The sequence below is a fragment of the Apteryx mantelli genome, chromosome 7 (assembly GCF_036417845.1).
Source record: "Apteryx mantelli isolate bAptMan1 chromosome 7, bAptMan1.hap1, whole genome shotgun sequence".
NCBI classification, from domain to species: Eukaryota; Metazoa; Chordata; class Aves; order Apterygiformes; family Apterygidae; genus Apteryx; species Apteryx mantelli.
The window spans coordinates 15408383-15434275 of record NC_089984.1 but is presented as its reverse complement, the minus strand read 5'-3'; the positions used below and the strand labels follow the sequence as shown (position 1 = coordinate 15434275).

Below are 25893 nucleotides of genomic sequence, written 5' to 3'. Positions count from 1 at the left end.
TATTTTCAACGACTTTTCTAATATGGTTAAGATGTATTTAAAAAACAAAAAGCCAGCAGAATCTCTTAAATTGGAGGAGATTATTTTACAAATAGCAGAGAATAGAGCCTACATCAGTCTGGTCACTCAACAGGTTGGTGTAGTGATAATTAGAAATCCAGGTGGTTTGTTATTTCTCTGGAGAACAGATCAGTGGAATAACACCATATGTGTGATGGCAGTCAAAGTCCTTGAAAATATCCCATCTGGTTACAGTCTATTGTGTTGTGAAATTAGTACTATAAGCAGCAAAATCAACCAAGTAGCTGACCAAGCTGTTTTTATGGAAGTCTTGTAGAAGTCAGTGTTTAACTGTAGCTATCTTAAGATACTGAACCATCTTGTCCAATACTATTGTTCAGAATTTTCTCATGTTGTATGTTAAACTTGTTTAATTTAATCAACGTAGCACTGATCGCTCAGTACTCATTGTCTTTCAGTCCTTGCATCTGAAGTGGAATTATAAAGAAGGCACTGTAAAACACAGTTGTTTTGTGGAGAGGCAATAATAACAGCACACATACAGATTGTGACTAAAATTGGCCAGAAAAAGGTATTTCTGTTTTGTGAAAAATTCTGGGTTGTTGACATTTTGTGTCATTCCATGCTGGAACAGAATGTCGACATCCTGGAACTTCAGGCAAAACAGAACAATTTGTTTCGGTTTCTGCAGATCTGCTGGTTTCCCAGTTGGCAGTGAGGGGCTGCCTGGCTGGCTGGTAGGCAAGCTGGAAAGAAGCCAGCCAGGCTAGCCAGCTGGTCGACTGGTGTGCCTGCCTGCCTGCCTGGTTTCTGAGGAGAATTTTAACAGAATCAACATGTACTCATGGCATATTTTCTTTCTCTTGAATCAGCATTTTTCAACAGAAACTTATTGTTCAGCTTCAGTAATTGACTCTGCAAGAGAGAAAATGGACTCTGGGGCTCATTTGGACAGTTCTAATTTTACTTTTTCATTGATATATGCAGGGTCTGAACCTAGAAATCTCTGGAGGTTGAAGTATAACAGTTTCTTTTTTGAGCTGAAAGCTAGATTATTAATTTGGAAGAAGTGATCACCACATAAATCTGTGCCTGAACTACTGAGTAGAGGTGTAGGAACCAGACTTGTGGGAGTTCAAAGGACTTGAAACAACTTACTCCAGCAGAATGCCTACCCATATGTGTCTATTTAAATATTGGCCCTTTCCTTCAGTAACTTTGCATGCTAAACTTATTCTTCTGTTGCTTATCTTTGATATATTTTAGAAGATTCTTCTAGGGACTCTGATAATATTCAAAGCTGGAAAATAAGTTAATGTGGTTTTCAGGAACATAAAGACAAAGTAATTGTTTAGAACGGAGGTCCATATATCTCAGTGTAATGTCTCTGGCAATTTTTGGTAATAGGTGATGAAGGAACAGTAAAAGAAGGCAGAATCCTTTCCCTGGTATACTCTCAGCTTTTAGCAAACTCCTCTAGGGATTTTCTTAGCTTGAAATTTCAGCATGTTCATCTTGTTGAGTTGCACTCGAACTCATTAATGTCTTTATTTTGAACTTGATTGTATTTTAGCTTCCAGAACATACAGTGGCAATGAGTTCCACAAAGTAATTATCATCTGGCCTCTTCTTTCTTCTGATTTTCTGGAAAATTTATTTTATCACCAGTGCAGGGAATGCAAGAGGCTCTATGGTTAATCAGAATCGCATCTTGTGTAGCAGTTAAGGGGTGATGGTTTGTGTTGATAAACTGCAAGAATTCTGCAGGTCAAGAGTAGTTGGAAGGCACAAGAGGAGTCCTGGAGAAACTAAAATTTCAAACCAGAATGATGAAAAATAGCTGTCAGGTCTTTCTAGCAATTTAATAATAAAGAAAACTTGATCTGCATTCTTAGTCTCGTGTCTACCTGCAAAATTGTTGTAGCTGTAAGTCTTCATTTTCTCACAGTATTTTCTTTAATGCTCTTTTCTAATATAGCAAAGTTAATGCCTGATCCACAGGAGATCCAAAATCTTTTATATAACCCTACCATAATAAATGTGCCTGCATACTGAGTAGAAGAATTGTAAGGCTCCAGGTCTCCTGTTCTAGGAATGGGATATTATGTTTACTTGGTAATGAAATAAAAAAGGAATAAATTGAAGATGAAAAAATCTGGAAGGGCTGGTAAGTGTGCGTGTGTTAACAGCAAATAAAGCTTGTGGGGTCAAATACACTTCTGTTCACTGTGAGCAGCTGTATGGTTACAGCAGTTTTGCTGTAATCAGGGGAATTAAAAGCTGCTTCTTTTGACTTCAGTGACTCTACTGGAAAAGGGAGGGACAAGGGGAAGGAAGGTGCAATTCAATTTGAGAAAAGCTTTTTGAATTTCTCTAGTGGTGAATTGTTATATTCCATCTCTAGAAAGGCATGTGACTGTCCTGGGATTTGGCTGACTTGTATTCTTTCCAATAGAACGATCTTATCCTGATGTGTAAACCCAAGTATAGGAGGAACAGATTCTCCATCCCTTCAGACTTCTACACCCATGGCAAGAAAATTGTCCCATAAATCAGATAAGCTATTGTCTAGGTCTCTATGAAAAGCCACTTACAGCCATGTTGGATGTTTTGTGTCTTTGTCATTGCACTCAAGGGTGATGACATGTAGCAAATAATCATTAAATTAAAAGAAGTTGGGGAGAGAATTTAAAACCAATATCCTAAGGATGATAGAGATATAATTATGAACAGCTCACCTGACTTTTTTTTTTTACTCTTATTTCTTTGTAAAGGGTGTTAGGTTACTCACATCTATTCTGTAGCTATAAAGAATTTGCAATAAAAGTAGATTTTTTGGATTATACTGAGAAAAGTCTTGCTAGCTTTTGCATAATCATGATAGTAACTATATGTGGGAGAAGATGGTTTGCTTTTTTCCTCCAAGGTTTTCCTGAGTGGAAGTTGCTTGAAAAAGTCTGTGGACAGAATGACTTTTGCTTTGTGGACACATTTGCTTTATTAAAAATTAGCATAGACTATAGAAAAGGAGGAAGAAATTAACATTTTGAAATATTTTTGAAAATTTGAGGAGGCATTTTAATTTGCAATTTTCTGAACGTTTACTGGAATGTTCTTGGTTTAATTAAGCTGAATTGAGCTTAAGGCATCAATCAATGTGTGGCAGCATGCAGTTGAAAGCTAAGATGCTTCATTTGGAATGACATTTGAGACTTTTCTAAATTACTTCAGCTTGGGCAGTCCTGTGGTGATCGTGTAGGCATATATAGTCTTTGCATCTAGCTTGTGCCTGCATCTCTCAGCAAACCACTTAAGGAAAGGAGTAGGAATGGATGGCTAGTATAGATTATCCTATAAGGCTGGAGCTGTGTCATTAACTGGGAATTAAAGCTTCTCTTCTACTGCTCCTAACAGTAAGGAGAAGGCTAAATCCTTTCCCAGCTGTTTTGTTTTATTTATTGGCAAACTTGACAAGTCTTGACTGAAATCTGTCAGAGAAGATACAGATCGCTTACTTCATTAACTACATCTGTCTGCATTAGGCATCTATCTTTAATGTTTGAAAGATGTCAAGGTTTCCTTTTACTCTCAGAATCTGAAAAGGGCAGTATTCTGCCCAATATTCTTTTCTTCATATTCTGTCCAATATTTTTTCCTCCTGGTCTTGACTATCGGTGAACATTCTCATTGTTAATAGCCAAATGTCTACAGTTCCTATATATACTTTAAAAATACTTGTTGCTAAGAAATAGAAAATAAAGGAAAGTCCACTGTTTCTGCATCATCCACAAAATTTGGCCTTTGCCCATTGCTTTTGCAGCCTTTCTGGATTGCACTGACTCACCCTGAACTCTTCAGAGCACTGGTCCATGCTTATGATCCAATAGGATTCACCTTTGAACGTTTTACTATTCAGGAGAAGAAAATGAGAATGCAGCAGATTAAGGAGATATTTTTGCTGTTCAGCTTGAGCTGCAGGGTACAAGGATGATGAAAACAGGTGTTTAAGCCTGATTGACTAGTAGTTAATGTTCCCTATTAATTACAAAAAATGTAAGACAATTTCATGTAATCCACATCTAGAAATTGTGTAATTGTCATAGATAGCCAGGACAGCCACAAATGCTCTTTGACTCGGTGCCACATGTGTTGCATTAAACTCCATCCCTCCCCCCACCTAGTACCTTTGGTCAAACAATGAGGTGAAGAATACTAGGAACACCTAGCAGTGAAGTGGAAAAAGAAAATAGCTAAAGGACACAAGGGGGTCAGCATCTGGTTGCTATGGCTGGATACAGTGTTGGATTTTTAAAGATTAAACATTAACCATTAGACAGAAGAGCATTGCGAGGGGGTGGGGAGCGGATTACCACCACTTAGCCTTTATTTCTGTGGAGTTTCTTATCATTCATCTGCTGTTTGGCCTGCAGTTTGTCCAGAATGCTTAATTTTCCTTTGGCCCTGACTCCAGGCTGGCGTCAGAGAAGATGTCAGAGCACAAATGGGTGATGGAGTGGTTCTCTTCAGAGCATTGCTTTACTAAGAATATGATTGCCCCTGCATGATGAAACAGTAGGTATAGTTCTAACTTAAAAACATAAGAGTAAAGAACTTGGAAATATTAACAGCTAGATAGTGGAGATCTAGAAATGCTGCATTTTTGAGTGGGATTTTTTCTTTTTTTTACACCATGTCAGTAAGACTCAGCTATGTGTCATATGATCAGAAGGTGATATTTGTGATAAACTAATAGCAAAATTCAGATTCAGAGGTGGAAAAAGATCTGCACATTCCTGGTGTTAACAAAAATTGATATATTATCACTGGTGAGAAAAATGTCAATTGATTGTGAAATGGAGTTGGACAGGAAAAAAAAAAATCTCTAAATTTTGACAAACTTGTTTTTGGGTAATTGAGTTCTGCCCAGGAGGGAATACAGGAAAGGCAAGAGAAAAAAGTTAGAGGTGGTGCATGTACTACTAGCCTGTGACTGATGCTGTGCCCTATAGGCTCTTTAGGAAGAAAGGCAGCAGAACCCAGACTGAAAACAGATAAGAGGAAAGATACAATTGTCTTAGGATAACCTGAAATAGATCAGGGAGACAAGTCAGAAGAAAGCCAGCTGAGTGCAGTCAGAGAACATATGTGCTCAAGAGATGACCCACAGTATGAAAAGCTGCTTAGTCTTATTTGCTAAATTTATTCTTGTTTTGAAGGATGGTGAATAGGAATAAAATTCACTGTTAAGAAATTAAATGTTGCTGTAACTTTGTGTACAAGTAGGCACTTTTTTTTTGTGCCCAATAATTAAACTATAACACAGTACTTAAAGAACAGGTCTGTTTGATATATGGTAGTTTGGTAGGCTAATGCTGGAGCCTGAGCTCCCAGATACTTTAATTGCCTACACAACTAGGCGTGAAAACACCAGCATGCAGTTTTATAAGACAGACTTGCAGGAATAGCTACAAATGCACTATGCTCAAAAATAATGAGTAATGCACCTAAGAATTATTTTCTTTCTGCATGAACAACAATGTATTGTGGTTTTTGTTTGTAAACAAGAGGTTGGGAAACTTGCTGGTTTAAATCGAAGTTCAGCTTCTTCTGTAGCTGCGTGATTCCAGGAGGTGCTGATTTCATCAATTATTGTGAAACATAGGGATAGCTTGTCAGAACTGGCAAAGTTATGTGCTGACTCTAGAGCAATGGGAGCAGATAAGTAATGGGACAAATTGTGACAGTTGGGCATAAATTGACTGATTTGGTTTATGTGAATGAATGGAATCCCAGCTCTGTCTCACTAACTCACTGGAGACCTAGTTTTCTGTATTTTTTGAGTCATGTTGGTCTCTACAGGTGCCCTTGATCACACAGTTACTATACATCTTATTAATGAAGCTATCCTTTAGATTATGGACTTGGTATTTGCTCATGTTCACTAGTTGTGCAGCACAAAGTAAAGGAACCCTTTCCTTTGGTCATTATGGCCTGCTTTCCATATACATATAGTTTCAGCCAAATAAAATTCAGTCTAATTTTCCCTGACTCCCTAAATTTAGCTTGAAGAGCTGTCAGTGGAAGAAAAAATGATTAGACTCCATAGCAGAGAAAACACTAATATCCTTTGGCTGACAACTCCTGCAAGGGCTTGCTCAGCCAAGTAGAACAGCTGTGGAGGGGAAAAAACAAACCTTTGCATTGATATTAAAACATCAGTCCTCAAATGTCCATGGTAAGCAGTCTGCTTGGAGTGCAGATGGATGTTGAAGACATAAATACACAAGAGAGACAGTAACATCAGTGTTGTTCAGACCCCAGCCTGTGTCATCATGAGAAAAAAGTGCTGACAAGCATTAGGGGTAGACCCCAGAAGGAGGGGCTAGAAAACTAGGAAGACGTGCCATTTCTTCCCTGGCATGGCAGTGCCACATAATCTAGTTATGGACAGGGGTTGTTTTGAAAACCACTTGGTTGGCTGTGGAGGTTTTGGTTGGCATGTGGCTGTTGCTGGAACACGGAGCACAGCTAAAGCCAGAACATGTGTTGCTGCAGTGAAGAGAGCATGACCATGTACAGTCTAGAGAACAGGACTAGGTAGGGTGGAAGACCCAGCCACATGGCATGACTGGAGGAGGGTGTCTCAACAGGAGAGCTGAGTAGCTTGAAGGCTAACGGGATAGATGCTGAGTAATGAAGTAAATACAAATACTGGCCTTCTGAGTTTGGACTCTACCTAAACTGGCGCAACATAAAGTGCCCACAGTCCAGATTTAAACTCCTGAGCTTTCAGGGTCTAATTTAGGATTGTTGTCTATGCAGGGAAACTCATAGGCCTGGGCATTTCTATGTTCCACTTGTATGTGGCATATGCTATTTGATGTAGGCATATTGCATAGAATTAGGAGGGTATAGCGTAAAGCTACGTTGTGATACTTGAAAAGACATTTTCTTCCTTGCTTCTCTGGTGAATTCTGGAAAAGTATATTACTGTAATCCTCAAAAGGCAACTCATTGTCTGCCTACACCTGTCTTGTCCTTGCTAATTGCTTGTATGTCTCCAACCAAGATGTGGAAAGACCCATCAAGAGAGAAGGATCTTGCCTCTGCACTGTTGAAGTAGATAAGGGTGCCACATGGTCTACAGGGAAGTTACGGAGGTTCCTTATGAATTAAATAGTTTCTGGAATAACTCACTGTAGCGGGAACTTGTGTAAATTCTGGCAGCTTTTTTCTGAGGGCATTGCCTGAAGTTTTTGCAGCACTCAGTGCTGATCTTGACATGCGATTCAACCCCATTATATCACTTTACAGGGACAAGAAAAAGATCCTTGGAAGATAGCCTCAAAGGTGATTGCACAGCGGATGTGCTGAGAATATTTTTTTCCTAGTTAGGGGCTTCTGGCTGTATTATGCAGCGTAAGACATCTGATACTGAAAACAAAGATCATTCCAAGAGCTGACACACGTTTTAAAAATTGTGGCCTTACAAGATCTATCAGTGCTTAGTACAAGTAACATATTGCTGTAACGTGACCTGTGTTTTAGAGCTCTATTCCTAATCCTGGGTTACTCAGCAGAATCTGCTTTTTGATACCTCGCCTTATTGATATCTGTGACCTGTTATTTGTGTGGTTGTTTCCAGTGGAGCAATAAGAATCGGATTTTCAAAGGTATTTAGCTATCTATGTAAGTAGACAGAACAGGTGTCCTAACACCTTTGCAAATTTGATTCAGACAATGTAATTCTTAATTTTTTTTCCCCACTTTAATGTGTTGTAGTGCTACCTGCACTGCATGAAAAGGTTTTGGCTATGCTGTACAGGTGGGTTGATGTTGACTGGGCATCGGAGGAGCCTGTGGGGAGGGCTGGAGTGCAGCGTTCGACTCTGCAAAGGATGTGCTACTGGGAACTCCCACTAGCTGACTTCTGCTGCTGCTAGTGTAAGTGTAGGATTATATCAAACAGTACTGTTGGAAAGGGAGCAGACTTGTGCATGATGACATCTTGAGAAAACTCCGGTTGTACTAGTGAAATAAACTCAATAAAGCAGCTTGCACACACTCAGTTGTAGTGTATTTTTAGGCACAGTTTGTATTTATAACAACTCCAGCCAGTGCAAGATAACATGCTTATCTTCTATCTGTATATCTTCTTTCTGATCTGAATATTGGACTAAGGTTTTCCAGCACAAAACTAGTTCACACCTAAGTTTATATAAAGCTATGCAAGCTTTTTTCAGAAAACCTAAAACTTTCAGATTCAAAAGTCTCGGCAGGTCTTCTCTTCTTATTTGCCAGGAAGCAATCCTTACAATCATTAGAAGTTATCTAAGACTTTTTTTTTTAATATCAAAACATACTAAAGTGTTTGAGAGGAGATTTGGAGAAAGAAAGGAAAGGAAATATTTAATAAAGGAGGCAGGGCGAGAACTCAGAGTCATAAGATTCTATTACTGTGTTGTGTTTGTACATTTTACTCTGTGATTAGATTTCATACTATTGTACTTCTTTTGCACAGAAAAGTTAGAATGTTGAAACGCTTTTGATGAAATAGTTTTTGGTGTGTAAGATGTTTCAACAAATTGGCTGAACAGTATTTATTCCAAATACTTGTTTCTGGTATTTCTTACCCTCTTAAAAATATTCTCTCATCTGAAACAATGGGTAATTTTTCTGTCTTAAGTGGGTGTGTATTCCCATTTTCTTTCTGAAAACTGTTTACCTGCTTCTCATCCATTAAATATTCCTGTAAGAGAATTGCCACCTATCTTTCCCAAAGGCATTTGCATTTCTCATTGGATAAAGGGTTTCCGTTATATAGGTGTTACATAAATTCTTTTGAGATTTATCTAGATAGGGTACCTAGCTAAATTTTCTAGTGTTATGTCGCAGTTAACAAGGTCTTGTAAAAGAGCATCCACCATAGTGAGAAGAAACATCGTTAGCAGATGCAATGTGCTTTTTGACACTTTTTATACGCTCATATATAGAGGTAATAAAGGAGTTGTCTTTGGAGCTTCTAGAGTTTTTTTAGTAAAGCTGAGCAGATGAGCCCCAAATATTTTCAGTCTAAAGAGGGCAGTAATTTTAGACTCTGATCTACAAAGCACCCCAGCAAAATCCCCATACCAGTTTTTAGACAGGAATATGCTGTCACTATGCTTTTGCTGGACTGAGTACTGAATGGAGTACTTTTTTTGTATTTATTTTATTTTAAATTGGCTCTTCGTTAGAAAAACATAAAATATGAATTGGATTTTTGATATTAGAGTAGTAAAATGATAACTCTTCCCAGGAAACACGATATTTTATTTAATTTAGCGTTTTCCATGAGTGGTGGTGGCGGAGGGATCCAAAGCACAGGAACCATTGTTTTAAGTGAATAGGTGATGAAAGTAACTTCGACTGTCACAGAGCCAAAACGGTTGTTTTTCAGATTGTCAGTGACCTTGTGGCACAAACAAGTTGATGAGTTTAGAAACAAACAAAGATGAAAACACAGGCGGTGAAGTATTACTGTCAACCACTGTCTTTGCTCAAGTGTCAGCGCTTTGTTTCACAGAGCATAAAGAACGCATAGCTGAAACGAAGCTGTGAGACACTTTGAGGAGTTTGTTGCTCAAAACCATGTAGTTTAGGACCCGGTCTTTCCTACTCTCAGCTGGTATAAGTCAGGATAGCTTTATTGACTTTGATGTCTAGATCCTAACTCGACAAGAGTGGCTGAATTTCCCTCAGGTACTGGTAAGCAACAAGCTTTGACTCCAGTTTATTAAGTGCCTCTGACACACTGCTTTAAAAATCTATAAGAAAAAAAAGAAAAGCTTGAATTAAAATCAGCAGCCTTGGGATTTCCCTGTGATATTAATGTATTAAGATATAATGCTGTTGAAGAAGCAAGTAGTGTATAGTAAGGTGCTGGGGAAGGCAGAGAACCACACACACAAAGAATTTGTAATACTGTCAAGGATGGTTTTAATATTGAGGTGTGATGTAGCTAACACAGGCTATGTCTAAAAATTGCTTAAGTTGTTAGTGTTTTACATGAATGAATGTTTGTTTTGAAAAGGAATTTGACAAATAGGAAATAAGTGTATGGTTTGCTGTTTGTCATTTGTTGTTCTCCCAAGGGTTCATACTTGAGGAGCAGAAACAATGCTGTGTGGCTAAATGCATGCTGTAAAGAGCAATAACAAGGGCAGAAGTAAAAACTCAGTGAGCCGCCATCATCCAGGGCTTATTCTGAGATACTTGCTGAATAGGACAGGTACACATAAACAAAGTGGGAACAGAAGGAAAAGAATGCCCCAAGACAAGGCTAAGATCAGCTATCTTCAGCTGAATCAGAACAGAAACAGTCCTACAGAAATAATTCTGTTCAAATAGAACTGGTTTAGGCCAGAAGCAGTACCAAAATGCCTGTGTAATACTGGTTGATTCCACATATTTTTTTGTCCATGTCTTATACTATTTATGGTGCTTTTAATTTGTATTTTAACCTGCTTTTTATGAGTGTCCCAAAACTACCAAGAGGTTTGACTTCACTTGAATAATTATTTAATTGACTAGTAAGGTAATTCTAAACAGCTGCTCAGTTGTCTGACTCCACTTAGATTTTTTCACCTTTAAGTGTGTTGAGTAATACTGTAGGATGTCACTGATGTCATGGGGTCTAGTTGTGGAGCAAGTTACCATCATGTGAACGAAGGTAGAAAAGCTCAATCTTTTGATTTAGTTACCTGATATCTTTCAGTGATCTGAAGAATAATGGAAAATAAAATCCCCAAAGTGTATTTCAAATGGAGTATGAATGTCACTCCTTTCACACGGAACATTCATAGTTAAAGGCTTACACTCTGTCTTTATCTAAGCTAATAGTTGAGTCATAGGGAAGCATATTCAAAGGCCAGACCATTTAAATGCAGCTCCAGTCTTTTCTGTGGTGCTTTACAAAGCACAATAAGTATGTACAGCCATACGTGAGCAGCTTTGCTTTGATGTATGTTGTACTGTCAATGCAGAATTAAGAATTTTAGTTCCTCTGAAGGTATTTAAATTCACAAAGACTCATAAATTTCCAATGCTTTAAGTTCATTTTCATTGCCCTCCTCACAATTTGCTAATGTTATTTAAACAAACCTTTGTTTGCATGTGACTAACTGTTAAGTATTGTTTAAAATAAGACACAAATTTCAGGTCACTTATTGTAATGCATTTATCCTATAATTACACTTTCATTATTTAAATGATCCTAAATTAGTTTCTTATTTCTATCATCAAATACACTTACAACTCCTATATGAGAAAAAAATTAATAATGTATGAGAGATCACATCTATCTATGGTTAACAAGAGCTTTACTTACCCATAAAGGCTGTAGCTCTCCAGAGCGGGGACAACGAAGAATAGCTGATCTGTACTGTGAGTCTCTGTCCTTTACAGCTAGCAAGCTGTGAATAAGGAGAATATTTTATAGCTTTTAGGCTTATGAGCAGCCCACAGCATGCTCTCTCTTTTCTCCTTCTCGCTTTTTCTGTGACCGTGCTCTTCAAATACATCTTATACTCCATAATTACTTAATCCTCCACCACTGCTTGTTTCCAGTTCTTAGATGTCATTAACGGAAATGGAAACACAGTAATTATCATGCTGGGAGAGAACCTTTCAGATCTTCAGAATAATTTATATTGAATTTCCCTTTGCTGTCATTCAGGAGAATGACTATTGAACCTAATAAGGGACAGATTTTCAAGAGCAACCAGATCCCTTGTTGGTGTCTAAGTACACTAGCCAAGTTTAAAAAGAGCGCAGCTCTCAGAAGCTACCTTTGAAGTCTGGCCAAATTATATAAACACCTGAATCTTACCTGATGGGTGCTGAACACTTGAGAAAGTCTAATACAAATTAATTTTAGTATCATTTCCGTTCCACACTCACCTTTCAAATTCGTGTGACTGAAATATATAGGCATATTCTTTTTCCTTCCATAAAGACAGCATTAGAACCTGAAGCTGCCATTTCCAACTTACCTTTATTTTTGATCAAGTAGAACATCTTTAAAAATTCTTTTTTTGGCAATTGTCATGAAAAACCAATGCTGTCTTTCAGTCAGCAGTTTCAAAAATGTATGGTTTTTGTTTCCTTTTTCAGCCAGCTTTACCTTATTTGAGAGCTGAGCTTTGAACAAATACAAGCCGTTATATGATGGCTTAAATAATATATACTGTGTTCTGTTAAGGATCCGTTACAACCCCCCAGCACTGCTGTACTATGAGTTTGAGCTGTTAATACTATTTAAGGATTGTTCCAGCAAGTAGATTGAGCTTGCCAGTGTGGTGCCACCTAACAGTCACTACGTGTTAGTGTTTGTGGTAATAGCACTGGGATCTAAATCTGTAGCGTTCTAAAACTTTGCTGCACTGTTGTGTTATAATCACTGAAGGGAGTTAAAATCACTGATTCCTAAAAATAAAAAGCAATATGATAATGAGTTTGGAGCCCAGGGATCCTCTTGAGGAAGTTGACACTCTTTACTGACTGTCTTGCTAGATGATTAAAAAGATAGTCCCTTCAGATGTCCCTATGGAGAGGAAGAGTAAGGTGAATATATTCTGGATTTTTTTTTTCCCCAGTTGTCATGGCATGTTTTGCAAAGTTGCAAATGAATTGGAAAATGAAGGTCCTAAGGTAAGATTGCTTCATTACATCTTGTAATGTGAAAAACTGCTTACGTGTTTGCCAGTTGTGTGTACTGTCACATTTAGAAAAAGCATGTCCCACAGCTATTGGAGAAATAATATGAATGTCTGTTTAAATGGGGCCAAGATCAGTCACAGAATATGTTGGGTGTCACAAAGTGGTGAGACCCTCTTGCCCATTCAGGAATTTACAGGATGAATTGCTTCTTGACCAGTATCAGATACTGCTGTGGAGTTCAGAGTGCTGACTGAGATTTAAATAGGATTGCCACATGCTGTCAGTGTGGTCGGAGGCAGTGAAATTTCTGAGATGGAAGTGAGAGAGGTAAATGTCAGCATTTTATGGGCAGACATAGTAAACTGCAGTCCAAAAAGAGACAAAATAACAAAGGATGGGAGGAGTAGTGGGTGGTGTTACTGTGACATTAGGCATGCCAGACGCATTCAGCCTGCACAGGGGCCAGTTCCAATGTCTTTTGAAGTCAATAGGAATTTTTCCAAGGATTTTGAAAGAATACTGGATCAGGCTCAGGGATATCTATAGAATGGTAATAATGAAAAAAATTAATGACAGCTTTTCTCTGCAAAAGACTGAAAACAACAAAGGAAACAATCAGGTGTACAGTAAATGGGCTAAAACAAGTAAGAAATATCAGATAAACTCATCTTTGGTGTCATTCATCATCTTGCTGCAGTGAATACTAATGGGAAAACAGGTTCATAATATTGCACAAAGCACTGACAAGCAGCCAGGTATGGAAATCCTGTGCCAAATGATCTGTGGTTTTGTATGCAAACTAATCAGCTACAACTATTACTGCAAAATAAGACAGGATGGGAATCCAAATTTGTAGAACAGCACTGTCAAGCTGAGATGGTCCTGTTTGAATATAGTCACGCCACCCTTATTATGAGAGATACTGCAACACTCAAGGTTCTCACCAGTGTCAGGGTCCTGTTGTGCTAGGTGCTGTACAAATGCAGTGAGAGCAATTTTTGCTCCTGAAGTTTACAACCAAACTGAAAAATCGGGTAATATCTGAGAGAGAACAGAGGTGCAGAGAGCAGTGACTTGTCAATAACCTGGCAGAGGGTCAGTGGCAGAGACGGTAAGAGGACCCAAGGGTGAGCCTCGGTTGAGACACCCATGCTCTGCTCTGGTGAAGCAGTAACTGGTCAGCACTACACCCACGATGTACTGGTGTGGGTCTAAGCCTGTGGCTATGCAACTATACAGTTTCTGAAATGAAGCTGGTTCACATTTGGCAATCAGGGACTATGGCTGGAGAAATTAAGGTATGCTTATGCCTCCTTTTCTAGGCATGTCCTAGAACTAAGCCATGTCCAGGACTGAACGAGGTAAAGAAACCACTTTCTCTGCAGATGCCTATGAGAAAATTTCTTTTCAGCAAAAGTTAAAAGAAGCGATCTAGTATGCATAGAGTTTTTATTTCTTTCTGATTTGATGGATTGCTTTAAGTAGTTAATCTAACATTTTGCCTTGGGAAGTATCTCTTACCTGAAGGTCAATTTCTTTCTTTGATTTTTTTTTTTCCAAAGTTGGAAATGTGATTCATTTTATTGCAGCTTCAAGTAAACTGGCCTCTTTTCAGAAAGAAAATGGACAGTGGATACCTGTGTTGATCTGAACCATAAAATACAGAAATAAATGTTGCAGAAGGCTTCTTTACCATGGGGAATACATATTGCTTCCATATATGGAATCATGTTTCTCCTCTGCCTTTGAATACTAATGAAGGGATATTTTAGTCTGATTCGCAGGTCTAGTAAATGCAGTTATTTTGGGAAAATCAAAAGATTTTTAGACAAGGAACTATCATCAGCTTACTAGCTCAGCATGAAATTTCTGTAACTGTGATGAAAATAAACCTAAGGGAACAGAAGGGAAAGCAGAGGAGTTAGAGCAGGAGTTGAGAACATCAGAGGCTAGAATGAGGGCCCACGATCGTGCTTCAGCAAACCTCTTTTGGAAAGAGAATTGGAAATGATGTGATTTAGAAGATCCCATTAAGGTTCATAGCAAGTCTCCCATTCTTTTCCATCAGGGGCATGACCTTGACTTCCTAGGACTCAGGACTGGTGGAAGGGACCTATTGCTAGGCTGGGAGCAGTGCATGACTTCACACAATGCAGTGAGAGAGCTGTGGCTGCAGCCCTCCCGGCACGATGCAGTGCTTCTCTAGCTGCATAAGGGACATCAAAGAAAAGACTTATTACTCTGTCAGCAGTTCAGGCTAGATTATGAAGTACTAAGATGGACCATTCATCTTAGTAAATACCACTAATGTGTTTAGAGTTCCACTTATGATTTATTATGGGAATGATTATTTGTTCATATCTGGAGAATGGCTGGTAACCACAGTTACCAGAATGCTGCACAAGATTTCCTGGAAAGAAGCTCACACACTGCTTACTGGGTTTACTGCACTCTTAGAACTCCAGCCCTGACTGGGCTACAGACCTCACCCCAACCAGGAAAAATTGCTGTTTTGTGTCTGGAGCATTATGGTTTTAGTGCCTTTACAAGCATGTTCTGGAGACTTGATTTGTGCATGTTTAGGGACTGTGTCTGGAGTCCTGGCAATTTCATCAGGGTCATATCAATCTCTCTGTTGGGACCTACCTGATCTCTAGAAATAGAGAGAAGTGGTCAAAATTCTCAAATTTAGGACAGTTTCTTGGTGGAAAGAGAGGACTTGTCAGTGAAAAAGAGTATGAATTGCTGTTGATGATTATGATGCTGCCTCTGCTATTTCTTTTCAAGCATTTTTTACCAGAACACCCTCAATGTTATAAGAAGAACTCTGCCACCAACAGCCTTTCTACCCATTAAAATGTCTTATTAGTCATGACTTTGAAACTGAGGCAGTGGGCCATATGAACAATCTTATTCACTTTTAGACTGGCTGAGGTTGGTTTTCCTTAAGCTGGTAATTTATTTGACCCAAGCTAAAAGCAGCAACTCTTACACTCATAATGAAGGCACTCTTGTCTATCAAGGATTTTTAAATGAATTGCTTAAATGCAGATTGTGTTAAGTTGGAGCAATGGTTCAGTGTAAACAAGTTCAACAGGCCATGGCATCTCTGTGGACCTTTCCTTCCTTCCTTGGCTGTCAAAAAAAAAAAAAAAAAAAAGGATGACTATCTCTTCCTATGTATGTGTAATTAAGTGCCCCCACTCATTGGAGAGACATGTTGTATAAACTTAGTGTCATTAAAATTCTTTCTCTGTGCTTATTTTGAAGTTTTTTTGTTTTATTTATTTATCTCTGGCAGATCTCCATGTTGTAGGTTTATCTTTCTCTGGAATAGGGTCTTCCCATCATAGGAAAACATGGAGGAAATAAATTTGTACTAATATGATTGCATCTTTACTTATGTTGTAAAACTGTACTTTTTACACAAAGCATCCCACAGGGCTCACGATTCATTTAATGACATGCAATTTTAATTAAATGATTACTGACCTGCTTAAACAAGGTGGTGTCTATACTTATCATAAACTGTACTGGAACCTTAGAGAATATCACTAGACAACATCTCTCTGCTGAAAACTGAATTATCTTGAAAGTCTGCTTATGAATATCTACTGGGAAGAGTAAGGGCTGATGTTACAAACTATTTTCTAACCATATCTGTTTTCCTGTTTTGACAATGAATAGTCAAGGAAGCATGCTGACCAAAAACAGGAAAAATAAGATGTGCAAAAGGATGATATCTTTTGGTGAATAATGCATTAAGTGTGAAAAGCTGGATTTTCTGTTCAAACAAATCTGATTCTTGTTCTGTCTTTACTACTTGCATGCAATCTGTAGTTTTTTCAGGGCAGGGTATTGTCCTTTCCTGTGCATTTATAAAGCACCTAGGTTCTTCAAACTTCTTTATTTCCAGTAGTTTTGTCCGTCTCCATTCTCCCTTACTGCAATTTTTATACATCACTTTTTGCTTCCCATTTAGTGTGATGCTGATGTTTATATATATACACGCACACACCCACGAATTTTTGTGCTGTTTAGTACAGAATAAAAAATATCAAGTGAAAATGGAATAGCAGCATATGGCTGCCAGTTAGCCTGAGTATCCAACTTCAGCTGAGAAAAAACACCATTATCCTCCCTTTTTCTTGACTCACATTTCAAAGATGCTTATCTGGATTTTTAATATAACAGGTGTCTGGAGACCTGAAGGAGTTGGAAGTATATGTTTTTTGGGTTCAGTAAGAAACTCCCTTTTAAAGAAAAAACAGATGAATAAAAGTAATCATCTCATTTTTAAGAGATACTTCTGGAAGGCAAAAAATGACTAACAGTACTATATGCAATAGTTGTGATCTTGGTTGAATTTAACTTTAATTAGGAAACTTGTATGGGGAGATTCAAGTTGGCGTTAACTAAGTAATGCTCTGACTGCACTATTTTCTTATTCTATGTGAATCATTTTTACAAGACCCACATGCTAACATTCCTCAGAGCTGTCAAAACAGTATTCTCAGCTTCATTTGATGGTGCTGTGGCAGTGTCACTGAAAAAGGTCAGATTAGTTCTATCAAAGTCATAAGCAGTGTTCCTCTCAGGATGCTGGCCAAATTTCTGTGTGGTAAGAGTAGCTCTGCTCCCCTCATACTAGATTCGGATTGATTATCCTTCCTTCCCATAACACTTTAAGGAGTGGTGTTGGGACAAAATGGTTTTTACGGTTTCAATGCAGAAGATCACTCATACTCTTAAATGGGAGTTTCTCTCCTAATTTGGAGTCCTGCGCTTCTGTGATAATGGAACTTGAACAAGCCTTTATGAATATTGTTTCTTGCTATTGTATGCATTTGGAAGTCTGATCTTGTGAAAAGGCTGCCAGTGGAAGTCCTCAGGCTCTTTGAAAGGCTTTGGAAAGGCTTTCATGTAAGGAGCTGCTTCTCACTTGCTGTGTGAAAAGACACATTTCTTCTCTAGTCTTCAGTGTGCCCATCTTTAAAATAGGGTTAGTACTTTCCTCTCTCTCCCTGGAACATTGGGGCCTAATTTGGGCGGTGAATTAACTGGTTCACAGTGAATTAGAAATCTAATTCTGAATTGTATTAAGATAGTAGAAGCTATGGAATCCTAATGTGTATGCTCCTGAGCTCTGTTCAGGGGAGTGAGAGCTACTGATCTGTGTGACCAGAAGACAAGTATAATTAATAGTGTATGCCTCTTTACCTAGAGGTTCCTTTATTATCATAAACAGAGGTCAGATTTCTCTAGAAGGTATAACCCACCCATGCTTGTTCCTTATAGTATTTTCCTGAGTCTATTGATAAAATACTTTTCTATCTGAGAAAAGAAATAAGAATTGCTTATTTTTAAATAGATATTTGTAGAGTAACAAAGCAATACAGTAGCTTCTTTCTTCAGAGAAGAGGGCTGGTGTACTTTGCTTATGGTGTTATAAACCTGCCTGGGAATTAAACATTTGTATTAGTATTCACTCTTTTTTTTTTTTAAAGAACATGTGAAATGATTGAAGTTGGCTGAACCTCTTACTTTGTAGGGGACAGAAGAACCTATAAAATGCATTGTAAATCCAGAAAAAAGGTTGGTTTGTTTGCTGCTACACATGACAATTTAAATTAAATTTGCACGGGTGTAGAGCTCCAGAACTTAGAAAAAGAAAGGTCAAAGGGAGGATATGTGCAAGTATTTGATATTCAGAACTGCCTGTATTCTTCTGAGATTTCTGTGGACTTTCTTCATCTCGTTCCACCTCAGTGATAACAATATATCTTTAGACATAAGTTATGACTTTAGCATATATTTTTTTAGAGTAGAGTTGTTATATTTATTTACAATATTTGTATGCTAAAGGTATGTATAAACACAGAAACATATCCTGGTGTATGATTTTGTTTATTGAACATTTATCAAAGACCACAGAATGTTTTTGCTCACTACAAGATCAGGTATCATTAATGGTATGGACTATTTCTTTGAAATATAACAGCTGCAAGATACGATATCGGTAACTGAGAATTGCCACTTCATATTCTAGGGGGATATATCAACCCAATATTGAATTACAAAAAGTGAAGTTGTTCAAATGCAGAATAGGCCATAATAAGTTCAGAAGTTTTGTGAATTTCTGGGAGGCCATCATCATGGATGTCTGGATCTCAGTTGCAATTCCAGCTTCAGAATTTCCACCTGGCCAGCGCCTGTAGCCCTTAAGCCACAAAGGGATCCCTCTAGTAGAATAGTTTTTGTATTGCAGTTCCAGATTGCAGTATCATTTTGTTTTATTGTACAATCTGGGATTTCACCTTGTTAAACCAGGATATATTCTGTTTCCTTTATTTTATTTTTAATTCATAACACTGTTAGCTCTTCCCTTCACCCTCTTTGTCTATTTTTTAAATGCAGCTCTGACTTGAAAATGATTTCCTATCAACCATCTGCATCTTCCTGCAGCTTGATCTTTTCTAAATAGCCTATTTAGTCCCTATTTTGCATAATGAATGTCTGTAGTATCACTCCTAGAGAATGCAAACACTGTCCATCTTGCTCTACAGTGGATTTTATTTCCAGAAAATAAAAAGTTTTAATGCAGCATTCTTGTAACAGAATGCTAATAGCCAAAGAAGTATTGTCTCTGAATATTTATGTAGAATCAATATGATAAGAGGTTGAAATAAATGGGAAGAAAATAGCAATAAATGATAATCTCTAGGACCTAGAGTCTTTGGTTTAGCTGAGCTGTGCTCTGACTAGGGCCTTGGGTTCTGTGGGAAAGGCCTGGAGCTAAGTTGGGGCAGTTAATTAAATATCCTGTATAGCCCAGAGAAGCCTCCAGAATGTTATAATGCTGTACCTACTTTTTCTTGGTCTGAAGGGACCTCAATATATGCATCTTTTCTCCAAATAAGCCTTCTGTTCTGTTTGCTTGCTTTTGTGGACTGCTCTGCAGCAACACAACCTGTGGAATGGGAGCCCTTTGGAAACTAGCTGAGTTGCTTTTATGGTCTCCATGGCTTCCAAAGAGCTATGTTGGGTGTAAAGATTTGGCCTGTATTTCCTGCTTCCCCTAAACAGCCCATAAAATTCCTGCATATCTGCTCATCCTTACTGGGCTTTTTTATTGGAAGATGAGGTGTCTGATCCCAATATTTCAGTAACAGCTGCTTAATATTACATACTTTAGTAATCCCATTGATTTTAGTAGAGCTGCCTAAACTGCATACAGTTAAGTGCTTGCTTAAGTTCGTGTTTTCTTTAGCAGCTGGGCCAACAAACGAGGGACTTGCTGGTTGTGACAAATCTGCAGCAAATCCAATAAATACTGGAGAGGGGTAGAAAGCTGCTTTGTTTTCATTTCTATAACTCTTATTATGGTTGTAAGGAATATTATTTTATATGATCAAAATAAAGACTAAATAAAATTATCAGGCTAAATACTGTGTTGCCCCAGTGCCTTCTGGCAGTTATCATGTCTAAGTATTAACTCCTTTGTGCTATTCAGTGACATCTCTATTTGGGAGCAGTCTGTCTCACTCTTGGGTGAATTTATAGATTCGTAGCAAATAAGCCAGAAGGGACTATTAAACCATTTAGATCATCACAGTCCATTAAAACTTCACCCAGTTATCCATGTAACACTAGTTCCTGAGGCTGGATATAACAGATTCATGACTTTTCTGAATTTCACAGGAGAAAAGAGTAACTAAACAGGAATTACTAGAGCACTCTGGCACTCAGAATTCATGTTTATTTTAGTTTTGCAAAGAAGTGCTTTTGGTGTCAGTATAGAAAAATGAAAATCTTTTTGTTAATTCTGGCCTTCAACTTCAAGCTAGTGCACGACTAGTCTCACTAAGAGATTAACGATTATCTGGATGGTTTAATCAAAGGAGTTGCTTGTGTTTCTAAGACATAACTGGGTAGTTCACCAGCCAGTGGTTCAGCTGAAACTCCCAGGGGTATTAAAGTTTGAGTCCCTTTCTCTAGTAAATAAATCACATTTTAATCAGTCAAATCAGAGGGACCAGGTCTATCTCTGTAGTCATTCCTAAGCTCTCCATATAGTTAGCATAGCAAACTGCCTTCTGGATCTGAGGCTAAACTAAGTCCCCTGATGCCTTATGCTTGCTTCCATGAGCTGATCTACTTGTTTGCTCACATGAGGAATAAAGGATCTCTTCCACCTAACAGGCTTAGTCAGGAGATAGTGGCATGCCAAAAGGAAGACCAAGCCCATCTTCCATGGAAAGACCAGCCTTGTGGGTAACATGGAGAACTGTGCTGCTGACTTCAGAGGCACACAGAGAATGGTCGTAGCCAGCCTGTCCTGGATATCAGAGTTGTGAGAAAAGGACTGGAAGAGAGACAAGGGAAAAACAGTGAGTTTCTTTGTAATCTGAAGCAGAAGAGTTAACTGGGATCTCTGAAGTTTGTGACAGTGTGAGTAGAGGAGGTCTCTGAGCTATTCAGTGGTGCAGTTAGGGCAAGTGGATGAACAGACAGGACCTATTAGATCTACTAGATAACTACTAGTTTGGGGTCTAGCAAGTAGACTGTGGTGTGAGGTATCAGAAGTCTGAAAATGTCACTGGAGCTGAACCAGTGATGTGCTAACAAACTATGAGGAGCTCCAGTCATTCCAGCTGTAATGGGAATGTACCTGCAGGCAATTGCAGGCAACCATGAGTGACCTTGAACTGGAGACTAACCATTACAGGCCTAAGAGTGACCAGAAGAACATGAGTGTGCCCATGACTGGAGCACATCTTGATAACTGAGGTGCAGCATCTAATAGTGCTGCTCTCCTGATTTCCAGGGACAGCTGAGAGCAATCTGTCATTCAACACTTTGCAGAGAATGAGAGATCTGTCCTGCAGGTGATGCATGCAGGTGGCAGTGAGAGAGGAGGGAAATGTGAAACAGTGCTAGTACATTGTCTCCCATGTGGATGGCAGACTTGCTGCCCAATAGTAAGGTGAAGAAGTACTGATAGATATCTAAAATGAGCATGTGAAAATAATCTTGTTTGACAACTGAAGATAATGTTATTTTGGGGAATCCCAGAATATTCCCTTGAGGGCATGTAGGTGACTTCCTGCTTGAATCCATTGTTACTCGAGAATGGCTAGAAAATTTGGCCAAAATACAGTAGGCATCTCTTGGCAGGAACTAGCTGGGGATTTTGCAGAGCAAGAGTCTCTGTAGGAAGGAATTTCTCAATCACATGAGTAGTTTAACCATTTTGTGGCTATGTAATGTAGTATTTTACCTGTGATATCTGGGTCATGTGGAATACAGAGCAGGCTTGTCTCACAGTTGGGAGAGAGGAAATGTGGGGTGCTGCAGTGATAGTACAATCCTCTGTTGCTGTGAGAGAAGTGGGGAAGAATCTAATTGAGCTGCACCTCTTTCTCAGCAGGTAGATGTGCCAAGTGGGTGGAGCAGTAGCTTGTGTTTCTAAGACGTTTCTAAGATGTAACTGTGCAGGAGCTTAGCACAGGAAGCAGCAGTAGAAACTTTGCAGAAGCTTAGAAGAAAGGGAAAAATAAGAGCATGAAGCACAGCATTGAGTGGAACTTGTTGGAAAAGAATGAGGAGTTGACTGTTATTGTTGAGGATACGGTGAGAGAAGAGAGGATGAGGAGAAATAGAGCTCTTACCTCTCATGTCCATCATAAGGGAGTGGCACATTCATATTGTGAAACTTGGATCTCTCATAGTTTCACACATAGCTCTGAAGAGTATATTTTCTTTGTCATGTGAATGGAAGACAGCTGTGAATGCCAAAGCTGCTAAGGCTTGTGTTGTGAAAATGAGTCAGCAGGCTTAATCCAGGTCTTGTGGGTTGGAACTGTGAAGATTAGAGTCAAAAAAACAAGTCAGTTTAGGCAATGTCCTGGGCTGTTCTTTGTCCCGCGGTCTCTGACAGGAATGAAGAAGATCTCAAAAAGGCTATGAAGTAAAGGATGTCCAGAATATTTCAAGTACTAGCTTTTAACACTTTGAACAGCACCTCAGTGTCAAGACACAGAAGGTGCTGAATATGACCTGCAGCAGAAAGCTAGGGATCTTTTGTGGCAGAAGTTTTGCCACCTTAGGGAATGGGCAGCAAGTAAGGCTGAAAATTACAAAGGACTTTAAAGAACAAAGTGATACCAAAATGTCTGTGGATTTATCTGCCTGGCTCTTAACAACAAGAAAAGATTTTTATGGCTTTTTATGGTGAAATATAAAAAGCCAGAAATCATCCAAAGCCTATTGTTACAATTCAAAATGGCGACTAGCTTTGTCTAGCTGGATTGCTGATCCAATCCTGTTTAAAAAAAAAAAAAAGTACTGTCATCAAAAAAAAGTCTTGCACAGCATGCATGCAGAATAGGCTCTGCCTTTTGTAAATCTGTAGGATTTTATTGTGCACCAAGATGACAAGAATAAGAAGTGGCTTAAATGGGCAAAATGCTATACTTTGAAAGAAAATCACTTGCATGATGCCACTAAAACAAGAGATTTTGTACATAAAGCTGATGAGTCATTTAAATGATTAACAATTTTCCTATCACTGGCCTTCAATTACACCAGTAATCAATTTAGCTGCCATAATGCAGTGTCTGATATGATGTGAAGTTGATATGATATGACTGCTGCATTATGCATAATGCAGCTAAATTGTACCAGGGAGTATATTAAAGAAGATTAGCTCTCACATGATACTTTTTGATGCATTTACAGTGAGATGGAAGAAGGTGAATCTACTGAGCATAAGTTAATATATATCTGAGAAAAGAAACTCACATAATTTAGAGTGTGATATCTCTTGGGTAGCTTATTGTAATGAATTTCATTGAAAATATACCCCACTCTGGAATTACTTCCTGTAGCAATTAGGTCATGGAATCCAAAGGACTCTTGAGCTTTGCAGATACACAAAAGGAATAATTCACGTAAAGAGGAATATTAAATTCCTGCTAGTAGATACATATCTGGTAATTTTATGCAGACAGCTGGGTCTTGGAAAAAGTATATGCTGAGGGGCAGGGGAGAGAAGAGCTGACTATGCCAGGAGTTTGATAATCTTAAATTCTGAGGTAGCCGTATGTACTTAACAGTTTCATCCTAGGTTAACAGGTCATTATAAAGATCAGTTAGGGAGGGTGGATAAGTAAATCAATAAAAAGATATGTAGAGCCTTAAGAAAAAGCCTATTGATCAGGAATTGAAAGGCAACCAATACTGATTTGAAGAGCCATGGATGGCATCTCTCAGCTACAGAGACTTCTGCCAAGAAACAGATGGGCTGATGTATTTTGTACTTAGGCAGCATGAAGCTGAACTGCAGCGTTCCAAGTAAGCACATGCTGCGATTAGTACAGTGAGGCATAACACCAGGATCTGACAGGAGAAAGAAAGTGTAAATAGGAGAAAAGGGGCAGTATATTCTGCATATCTTTGAACTAAGAAGTTCCTTGGTGACTGTTGCCAGTGAGCCTTTTAGTCTATGTTAAGGCTAGAACAGATCCCTGCAGACACTTAGGGAGCTATAATTGCTTCCTGAATAGAGCCTGCTGTCTGCCAACCAAGTACACCCCATTCTTAGCTGAAGGTCTGACCTGAAGAGCTTTGTTAATGCTTTGTAAATGAGATATAACTCCAAAGATGCAATTGAATTAGACAGCACAATCCAAGTGAGAGGACTGTGGAGCACTGAGAGCTCTGTTCCAGTTAACTGCAGTGTGAGTCTTTCCTTCCTTTTTTTGCCCTTCTCCTGTGAGGTATACTTTTGCAATGCTAGTATTCTGGAAAGCTAGTTGTTGCTTGCAGCCCTATGTAACATGTTTTTGCAAGGTAACTTGCTCAAGGAGTCTTGACTTTCTTCTGTTTGGTTTACTTAACTAGCTTCACCCTGAATTATTTTTTTATGGTGACTATTTCATTCCGTATAGGAAAAATATATTATGTGACTTGCCAGCTCTTTGATGCATCTTGCTATTGTGAGTGAGTGTTTTAATAGCAGTAAGTATTAAGTATGTAATGTTCTAGTTTGGATTGCATCCATGCTACAGAAAGACTGAAATTAAAACAAGTCTGTGAACTGGACTTAAGAAACAAACTTGTATTAACCTCAGACTTTTGTAATGTAGGTCAGAATTTCAAATATCCACTACCATTTGGAAGAAAAATTGGAGTGCTGCCCTTTCTACCCAGCTTCTCAAATCTTTGATAAACTGTGCTGAACCATGAAGACATCTACAGGCTCTAGTGTAATCATGTGTACAACAGCTGTAGCACAAAACACAAAGGGATAGACCTAAAGTAATCTTGCTGGGTGGAATTGCCACTCTGCTAAGCAAAAATAATCACTGATGTGACTTCTTCCGAAGGGCAAGTAGTGTTACAAAGTACAGAAATAACCTTAGGGTAGTAGGATAATGACAGATCACTCTATAGTTTGCAGTCCTTGACTTTAAATACAACTTTTTTGGGATTAGTTCCCATCCCTTTTCTTTCCCTATTGTCAGCACTACCTATCTTTGGACTTGCCTAATTTTTTTTTGGGGGGGGGGCGGGGGAGGGAAATGCGGAGTAGGGGAGACTTAAATTTTGAAAAAAACAGCTATCTGATGAGATTCTTGTAAGTGTAAAACAGCATTTCACCATTTAGATCCCAGCTTGAGATCACTTCACTTACAGCTATATGACTGACAGTATGATAAGACATCTTTTCTCATTAATTGGTTTGTAGCTCTTCTGCTGCAATTTGTTTCTTTAAGTTAAGAATTTTTAACCTCTACTTCATTCCTATTTTACCATACAGAACTCGAGTTTTCTTAACTTTTTGGATTACGGCAATGCCTAGAAACATCAGTCCTGAACTAGTATGGACAAGAGGACAAACATGCAAAGGCAGTCCATACTCCAAAGTATTTCACAGTCTGATTACTGATACTAGCCCCATATGGAAAAGGAAGTCCTGGAAAATCATATCCACATCCCTGCTCGATTTGATGCTTTGTAATGGAATTGCAGCTTCAGGGGAAAGATCTGCTTGTCATTCTGATCCCTCTGCAGATTGTGCTGTCTACTTTTAGCCAGCATTTTGAGCTTGTCCTGAGTCCAAGCTCATTTTAGCCCTTAGAGGGAGCCACAGACTTGACTATGGAACTG

At 38.6% G+C, this 25893-nt stretch overlaps 1 protein-coding gene across 1 annotated transcript in view; it reads right to left on the bottom strand.

Annotated features, from left to right (window-relative positions):
• LOC106493382 (rap1 GTPase-GDP dissociation stimulator 1-like) overlaps nt 1-11529 on the bottom strand; it is a 40647-nt gene extending 29118 nt beyond the window's left edge. Inside the window, 3 exon segments of the mRNA XM_067299510.1 lie at nt 11390-11444; nt 11447-11487; nt 11490-11529. Coding sequence (XP_067155611.1) covers nt 11390-11444; nt 11447-11487; nt 11490-11529 — 136 coding nt within the window.
• Nucleotides 11530-25893: the final 14364 nt, after the last annotated feature.